This window comes from Ceratotherium simum, chromosome 20 (assembly GCF_057802395.1).
Source record: "Ceratotherium simum simum isolate JZ-2026a chromosome 20, ASM5780239v1, whole genome shotgun sequence".
NCBI lineage: Eukaryota > Metazoa > Chordata > Mammalia > Perissodactyla > Rhinocerotidae > Ceratotherium > Ceratotherium simum.
The window spans coordinates 56,151,063-56,160,736 of NC_141919.1; the positions used below are offsets into that span (position 1 = coordinate 56,151,063).

A 9,674-nucleotide genomic window follows, 5' to 3' on the forward strand; every position below is an offset into this window, starting at 1 on the left:
CTTAGTCTAGTTCAATGCAATATGTGACTTTTTTTTTTTTAATACCACCTTACCGGTACTTAAATATTAATTTTGGTTTGAGCATTGCCTATTCATTCTGGACATTCTCTTATATATACAGGTATAGATATTATAAATTTTATGTAACTCTCAATTTATACAAGAATTATTCTAAGTTTAACTTACTTTTCCCACAATATATTTCCTTTCCCCTTTGCAATAGGACAAAAAAAGAACATGGGCTTTTTAAGTCCAGTATGTGTCCTGTTCTTCTTTCTTGGAGTCAAAGTATATTGCCAATATGAAAGTTATCAGTGGGATGAAGATTATGACCAAGAGCCAGATGATGTCTACCAACCAGAATTCCAACTTCGTCAAAACGTAGACTATGGAGTTCCTTTTCATCAGCACACTTTAGGCTGTGCCAGGGAATGCTTCTGTCCACCTAACTTTCCATCATCAATGTACTGTGATAATCGCAAACTCAAGACTATCCCAAACATTCCAGCACACATTCAGCAAGTCTATCTTCAGTTCAATGAAATTGAGGCTGTGACTGCAGATTCACTCATCAATGCAACTCATCTTAAAGAGATCAATCTCAGCCACAACAAAATTAAATCTCAAAAGATTGATCATGGTGTATTTGCTAAGTTGTCAAATCTACTACAACTTCACCTACATCATAACAATTTAGAAGAATTTCCATTTCCTCTTCCTAAGTCTTTGGAAAGACTTCTTCTTGGTTACAATGAGATCTCCAGATTGCACACAAATGCTGTGGATGGGCTAGTAAACTTGACTATGCTTGATCTCTGTCATAATCATCTTGATGATTCTATGTTACAGGAAAAAATCCTTGCCAAAATGGAAAAATTAATGCAGCTCAACCTATGTAATAACAGATTAGAATCAATGCCTCCTGGTTTGCCTTCTTCACTTATGTATCTGTCCTTAGAAAATAATTCAATTTCATCTATACCAGAAAATTACTTCAATGAACTTCCAAAGCTTCATGCTCTAAGAATGTCACACAACAAACTACAAGACATCTCGTATAATACTTTTAATCTTCCCAACCTCATAGAGCTCAATGTTGGACACAACAAACTGAAGCAAGCATTCTATATCCCAAGAAATTTAGAGCACCTATACCTAGAAAATAATGAAATTGAAAGTATGTAAATTTTCATTATTTTTTAAAGACAGAAAGAACAGTATTTTGACCTTTTAAAGAACAAGTATTTAAAAATCTATGCTTTACACATTGCTGAAAATGGTTGCTTTGATGTTGGCTAGGGAAATGGCAGAAATTCGCTCAAGAGAAGGTGTGATATAAAGTTTATAGTCTTTTCTGTTAAATTTTATCAACTTGAACACTGAGAAATAGTAGTATAGAGTATATGAAAAAATACACAACCTGAGTAGTGAGATGATAGGTGATTTTCACTTTTTCTTTTTGAGATTATCCCTACTAAGAAGTTATTACTTAAATAATTTATTAACTTAAATAGCAAATGAAGCCATCATTTATTTTGATAATATAAAATTCATTTATAGTTTCATTTTCTTCATTTTATTATTTGATTACTGTAAAAAGTAATTAAACCTAATTCCACTTATAAGTATTTTAATTAATAAAACTATATCCCACATAACATTTTAATAAAGTCCAATATAGGATTATGAACGTAATGCAGCAGGATTAATTTTTTAATTTGTATGTTTCAGATATCAATGTTACAGAGATGTGTCCATCTGTTGACCCACTACATTACCATCATTTAACATACATCCGTGTGGACCAAAATAAGCTAAAAGAGCCAATAAACTCATACATTCTCCTCTGCTTCCCTCACATATATAGTATTTATTATGGTGAACAAAGAAGCACTAATGGTCGAACAATACAACTGAAGACTCAAGTTTTCAGGAGATTTCAAGATGATGCTGATAGTGAAGATCACGATGATTCTCACGAAGGCCCAGAACAAGAAGGAACAGAAGAAAACGTTGACCCTCACTATTATGGAAGTCAATAATGGCAAGAAACTATATAGGTAAACATTCACGAATTCACAAAATATTATTATTCAAATAAATCTAATCATGCATAGCTCACAGTAATGTATCTAGAATTATGTATTAGTATAAGATCAGATTGAATTTAAGTTGTTGGTAATATCTACATCATCACACAGGATTAGAACTTATTCAAATGATACAAGTCTTTAGAAATATAAATTAGAATAAGTGGGAATCAAAATCTAAACTTTAAACATAAAAATACTATCATGCTGAGAAAAAAAGCAAGTATGCCATTTCTATTAACAGTAATTTTCCTGAGAATGATGAAAGAAGTAGCGTTACAAGTTAAGAACTATAAGCCACGTGCTTTAATCACTATGAGGATGGTGTTTAAATGCTACAAGTTTACACTGATGTAACAGGCAGCCATGCATTTAAGAAGTAAAGTATTTTCTTTGACCTGATCTCCAGAAAAGCTTTCACACTTGTATTTGAGATGTCATCACCATGACATCCACCCCCTGGCCCTACCACACTTAGAGCGATGGATGATATTTTTGATTTTCAAAAGAGGCCAGCCTACTAAGGGATCCAAGGCATGCAGATTCACAAAATCAGCTAGTCTTATTTTCCTCTTAGAGCACCAAAGCAACAAAATTTTAAACCCTGTATCTGAATAACTAAAAAATACCAAATTATCTCATCACAATCTGTATTTTAGCAAATTTCAGCCGTTGTCTAAAACAATCTTTACTGTGTTTCACTTTAACTGGGATAAATGTTTTTACAGTAAATTCACTAGAGAAAGGTTTCTTTTAGTTACATAAATTTTTGCTAATAAATAATTGCTTTGTTCACAAGGTTAAGTTAATGTTAGCATAAAAAAGTATATCAACATTATTAAACACTTCTATTTCTTAGCAAAATACATTAAAAACATATAGGTGTATAAGCCAATGTCTGTTTACATAGCGCTGAAGTTGAATAAAGTTCCTTTAAAATTTGAATAGACAGGCTGTGATATCTTCTTTAAAACCTTAAAAATCGCATATTATTTAATCTATCACTTTGAAGTATCTTCAGTATGCCTTAAAATGAAGATGATCTAACTGCTGTGATGAACTGTCTTGATTCACCAGGCCGACATCTCACAGAATTCCTCAGATAAGGAATAAACACTAACCTGGGGCTGCCCATACAGGGAAGGCAAAGAACAAGCGTAACAATTTGGACAATATGGAAAGACCAGACGAGTAAAACTATATTTTAGAAGCAGTTTTCAAGTTGTGAGTCTTTATTTTTCTGGAGATGACAGTTTAAAATGAAGTCTCTAATGCTCTTTATATCTTTGAGTAGGTTATTAGCATTAAGCAGAAACAGAACACCCACCTGTCCCCAGGGACAAGCTCAACAATCCAGAATAAACATGAACAACATTTGTTCATTCATTTAATTTACAGTCATCAAGTCATTTGGTAGGTATGGCTCAGCAATGAGAGGTCAAGAAACGCAGTACCTATGTGCACCCGTGTCACTGTAAGATATAGGTGTGAGGGGAAAGGTCTGAGCAAAATGCTAGTGATGTGGGCAAAGCACACTTTCAACAGAGGTAAAAAAATTTTAAGGACTACCTCCCCCTTTATTAAAATTTTTAAAAATAGGGTTATAAATTTAAACATTTATTATGAGCTAATACGTGGAACATACTATAGGAGTTTTAGGAGATAAGAAGGATAAGACTAGTTCTTACCTAAAACAATTTAAAATTTAGTGAGGAGCCATCAGAGAAACTCAAATCAAAACCACAGTGAGATACCCCTTCATGCTCACAGGATGGCTATAATCAAACAGACAAACAACGAGTGTTAGCGTGAAGGTGGAGAAAATGGAACCCTCACTCCCCACTGGTGGGGACATCAAACGCTGCAGTTGCTTTGGAAAGCAGTCTTGGCAGTTCTTCCAAAAGTTAGAGTCACCTACGATCCAGCAATCCCACTCCTAAATATACACCCACAAGAACTGAACATATGTTCACACAAAAACATGTACACACATGTTCATAGCAGCATTATCCATTAATAGCCAAACAGTGGAAAGCACCCAAATGTCCATCAGCTGATGAAGGGGTAAAGAGAATGTGGTCTATCCATACAATGGAATATTATTCAGCCAAAAGAAGGAATGAAGTACTGATACATGCTACAACATGGAAGAATCATGGAGATATCATGCTAGTGAAAAGCCAGTCATAGAAGACCACATAATTTATGATTCCATCCATGTGAAATGTCCAGAACAGGCAAATCTACAGAGACAGAAAGATTATTGGCTGCCTGGGGTTGGGGGCAGAGGAATGGAGGGAAAGTGGGGAGTGACTGATAAGGGGTAGAGGGTTTCTTTTTGGAGTGATAAAAACTTTCTAAAATTGATTGTGGTGATGGTTTTACAAGTCTGAAAACACTAAAAACTATTGAATTGTACACTTTAAAAGAGTAAATTGTATAAGATGTGAATTATTTCAAAAAAGCTATTATTAAAAAATTTAATGAAGTAAGATCAAACAATTCATTCTAGGGGGCCGGCCTGGTGGCATAGTGGAGTGTGCCCACTTTGCACACTCCACTTTGGTGGCCCGGGGTTCAGATCCTGGGCATGGACCTACACACCACTCATCAGCCATGCTGTGGCGGCATCCCAGATACAAAGTAGAAGAAAATGGGCACAGATGTTAGCTCAGGGGCAATCTTCCTCACCAAAACAAACAAACAAACAAACAAACAAAAAACACAACTCATTCTAACACAAGAAATAAATAAAATGCTAAAGTGGCAGTAACTATGAAAGACGATGTGAACGCAGATATCCTAACTTCACTTCTGGCCAGGATGTGGTGAAGCGGTTGAATGCTTCAAGGAAGAGGTGGTATCTTGATGTGTGAGTAGGAACTAACTGTCAACAGTGGAGAAAACAAGCTCCCAAGGCAAGGTTAATATTCTGAATTACTTCACCTCTTGCAAAGTTTAAACAAAAACCCTCCAAGTTTCAGAATATTTTGAAGCTTCTATTTTTCAGAATATTCTGAAGCTTCTATTTTTATCTTCTCCTAAACTGATAAATTAAGCCCTGTCTGCTATAGCGAGGAAGGTGAGAGGATGGCACAAAAACACCGCCCTCCTATACACAGGGTTGCCAGGAGTTGGAATAGACTGGATGGCACTAACAACAAAAAAAACTGATTAAAGAAAATACATTTTAATCCTCAAAGGACAGCCTTAGCAAAGAATAAAATTGCACCATTTAGCAATTCCAAACAAGGAACTTGAAATCAGCTGTGCCTGGGTAGAAGCCTGACTTCACACTTCTAACTAAGCTAGTTGACTGGGAGTCAATTACCTAACTTTTCGAAGCTTCCATTTCTGCATTTCAACAAGGAAGGTGGTTCTCATAGGGCTGTTATAAGGATAAAGAGAAATGGTGTACCTAACAGCATTTAAGAAAGTGCACGCCAGGTACAGGCATCCAACAAGCAGTAACTATTACTGCAGCAAGCCGAGCCCAGCAGCCTGCTGGATCTATGTGTCCCCAGATGCCAGCTGTGCTTCGCACACCTCGGTGCTCTCTCAGGGCCCTTCCAAGATTCCTTCCAAGATTCTACTTGTACAAAAGTTTAGTGACCAAGAGAGACTTTACCAAGTTTCAATAGGAAGAGACAAGAGGGATCATTTATATATGATCCCTATATAAATCATATACCACAACAAACATATTCCACATCACCATTTGATAGTTCAGCTCTCCAAAGCACCTCTAGACGGCCTACCAGGGAGGGGAGCAGGGTTTCCCCCATCCCTCACAAGGCACTCAGCCTGGCTCCTCTGGCCAGAGTAAGGTGCAACTTCCCCATCTACTAGGAAGAAGAGGTCAACTGCTCTGGCTCCTCCCTCCAAAGATGTGTATACTTCAACATGTCACAAAATGTCCTCCAGCTGCAGGGCCCAGTGAGGAGGCAGGTTAACAACCATCTCTGTTATTTGAAAATGCCCTGAAGAACTCATACCCACTCCAAATATTTCTCATTAAAAACAAAAAAAATAACCCCCAGTGCTTTCCTTAGGAGAAACTGAAGAATAAAGTACTTTTTCAACTAGCACATCAAGATTGCTCAGTTACCCTCCAGAGCTACAGACAAAATCAGTTGATTTGATAACTACAACAGGAAAGAAAAAGATGAAAACTCATCTATTTCCTCGTTACACTTCAAAGTATTAGTTATATTAGCTACGTGGCTAATCTGGGTTTGTAAATAAAAATAAAAATAAAGGATAAAGAAATAAAAATAAAGGATATTTCATAAATTTGCTCACAATAATACTGGTTGAGAATGTTTAGCTGGTGTTTAAATATTACCTAAAACACCATACATTTTCCCTTTACTCCTCAAGTTGGGACCACTAAACTAAAATGCAGAGGTATGCATATTGTACAACACACTGAACCAATTCCATGGGAAAAACAGAAGAAATGAACCTTCTCTCCTCTGTACACTTTCACTTCTGCAAAGAATTCACATGACCCAAAGATGGCTAGAACCAAAACCCCAGTTTCCTGATTTCAAATCCATTTTTTCTAAATCTTGGAAATAAAGTATAACAGCAGCTGGAAACAAAATTAAATCATAATAGCTAAAAATCCAAAGTTTCTTATATGTTCCAATTTCCTAAATAAGTAAGTAAATAAATACTTTTCGGTCTTCTCTGGATCCATTACAGTGCAAGGCACTGCAAGGCAGCTACAATTTATTGTGGGGGAGTTCTACTTGCCCAAGTCTTGCATCAGGTTGGAGTCGCCCTTTTCTTCACTTTCTGTTGTTGTTTTCCATCTGCTTTCTTTCCTTTTTTTAACTGCTTTTAGTTACATTTAGGCAAGGCAGTCAAAAGCTCCAGGTCACCAGACCAATGAAGACAGCGCCAGCCTCTGAGGAATACAACTGTATGCCAAGCACCAGGGGGCCTGCTTTCCACACACCATCAGGTTAGTTCTCACAACAGCCCCACCTTCCCATTTACAGGAGACGAAACAGAGGCTCTGAGAAGGTAGGCATTTTACTCAGAATCACACAGCTCGGAAGCAAGGAACTATGCCTAGCAGGTAAATATCACAGTGTCATGGACACGTCTTATTACTTTTACATGTTTAGGCTAAGAATTCACTATATGGAGATATATGTACTACTCAGAAAAATTAAACTCACGATACATTTTTAACATGAACCCTTCCTTATATTGAGTCCTAATTCACCTCTCTTTAAATTTCACCCTTTTGTCTGGGAAGTACTTGGGTTCTCATCTTTATCTCATTTGAGCACATGACTGGGCTTCAGGCATAAGCATGCGATTTCAGATGGAGATTCAAACCACAGACTTTCCATAAAATCCTAGAATGTTGGATTTAAAAGGGTCTATAGATATCTGGTAATGCAGTGCTTCTCAATGGGGGCAATTCTGCCCTCCAGGGGACATCTGACAATGTCTTGAGACAATTTTGGTTGTCATGACAGGTGGGCATTAGAGGTGGAGGAGTGTTACCGGCATCTAGTGGGCAGAGGACAGGGATGCTGCTAAATGTCCTACAATGCACAGGACAGTCCCACCACAAAGAATTATCTGCTCCAAAATTTCAATACTGCTGAGGTTGAGAAACTATAGGAACTAGATTCTAGTCCAACAGATAAAGAAACTGAGGCACAAAGAAGTTAACTTGCCTAAGATCAGGGAAAGGTTAATGACAGAGCAAAACTAGTGCTTAGGTGTTCTGACTCCTAAATCATGCTACTTCCAACGAAGTTAGAGGATGGAGATGAAGACAGAAGAGGACTCTTCTGGCTTGTAGGGTTTTTTGAAAGCCAATCCACTTGGTAGTTATATGGTAGTCAGTACAACTAAGCCACCTCCAAAAAAAAATCCCTCCTAGAAAACCCTTGATTCTAAAACTCAATTCCACTCGACATATTTTTTGGTTGCCCACTCCTGAGAAACAATTGAGGAGATAGAACCAACAGTCCATTGGGACGTCAAAGATACAAAACTCCACAAAAACACCAAGGATAACACAATAGGGTCACTAGAAAGAACTCCACAGAGAAAATTCTCTCAATTTTGGATAAATGCCCACTCTTGAGTCTTAGACAGTTTTCATCTTTCACTACTGTGCAGTAAAAGCTAAATAGCTTTATACTAGGATACAATACTTCTTTCTGGAATAGAAAACCTAAGTTTCAAACATATTTTATACTGGGAACTGTGTAGTAAAGAATGTGACCCCAAAGAGAGGTCTGGCCTTTGCCGTCAGCTTCTAGGAGATAATCTATATTTTCGTTTAGAGAAGGGGCATCTCACCAGATCTTAGGGTGGGACTGGCCATATCTGATAGTCTTAGGGTTGGGTTGGCCATGCCAGAAAGACAACCATGTGATTTAGGATGGGGACTCTGGGTCATGCAGTATCAGTTGACCTGGAGGCTGAGTTCAACCACGTGGACACCCAATCAATCGATGTTGCCTATGTAACGAAGCCCCAGTAAAAACTCGGAACAGTGAGGCTCAGTAATTTGCGATTACGTGTGCGTGACTGCTACAAAGACTGTAATGCCCATCTTACTGGAGACTATCTCCCTTTCTGGCTGTGAAAAAGAAAACTGCCACGTTTTAAGCTGCCCAGTGGAGGAGGTAACATTGCAAGGAACTGAGGGTGGCCTTATGCCAACATCCAGCAAGAAACTGAGGCCCTTGCTTCCACATTCTGCATGGAGCTGTGGCCAATAGCCACATGGGCTCACACACAGATCCTTCCCCTTACTCAACTCTTGAAAGGAGGGTGCAGCCTCAGACAATACACTGATTGCGGCTTTCAGGTGAGGTCGTGAAACACAGAACCGAGCAAAGCCATGCCCAAACTCCTGACCCACAGAAACTGTGAGATAATAAATGTGTGTTATTTTAAGCCACTAAACTTACAATAAAGAACAAATGCAACAGACTAGCAGTGGTATTCTTCAGAAATGCAACATTAGAGGGATATTTCTAAAATGAAAATAGGATCATGTCACTCACTACCTTAAAAATCTCTCAGTGGTCTCTCACTGGCTACAGAATAAAGCCCGAACACCTTAGCAAGGTATAAAAGACTCTCCTTAACCTGACCTCTAGTCCTCTGATCTCTTAACATGTGCCACTTCCTTACCTCTTCTGTCTCTCCCTTTGAGCTCCAGCCATATACAACTAATTTTAAATTTTCTCACACCTGTGTGCCGCTCCCCCTCCTAGAACACCTCGCCCTCTGCCCCGCCGCTCTTCTCTACACAAGTCAGCTTGGTGCAGCCTCCGTGGCCTCACCCTCTCCCAGGCTATTGCAGAACCCCACGTGCATTTCTGTGTGGCAGGTCCCACCGTGCGTTCTGTCGCTTGATTGGTGCCCTTCCTGCTGACTTACAGACTACAAGCTTCCTTGAGGGGAGAAACTGAGTTTTGCTTGTCTGAGCTTATTTGTCTGTAGTTCTGACAGAGAACTGGTGCTCAACAGAATTCTACTAAATGAGCGAATGCCAATAAAACTGTATTCACTGGTCATAACTTTTCAAGGAAAGATGTT

The 9,674-nt window shown here is 38.3% G+C and overlaps 2 protein-coding genes across 5 annotated transcripts in view; one reads left to right on the forward strand and one right to left on the reverse strand.

The window, feature by feature from the left end:
• Positions 1–9,674, reverse strand: part of CENPP (centromere protein P) — a 211,349-nt gene that overhangs the window by 134,877 nt on the left and 66,798 nt on the right. The window lies entirely within an intron of this gene.
• Positions 224–2,826, forward strand: OMD (osteomodulin). The gene is made up of 2 exons (XM_004442729.3): positions 224–1,177; positions 1,732–2,826. Exons 1-2 carry the CDS (start codon positions 238–240, stop codon positions 2,040–2,042), a joined length of 1,251 nt encoding a protein of 416 aa, XP_004442786.2. The 5' UTR covers positions 224–237; the 3' UTR covers positions 2,043–2,826.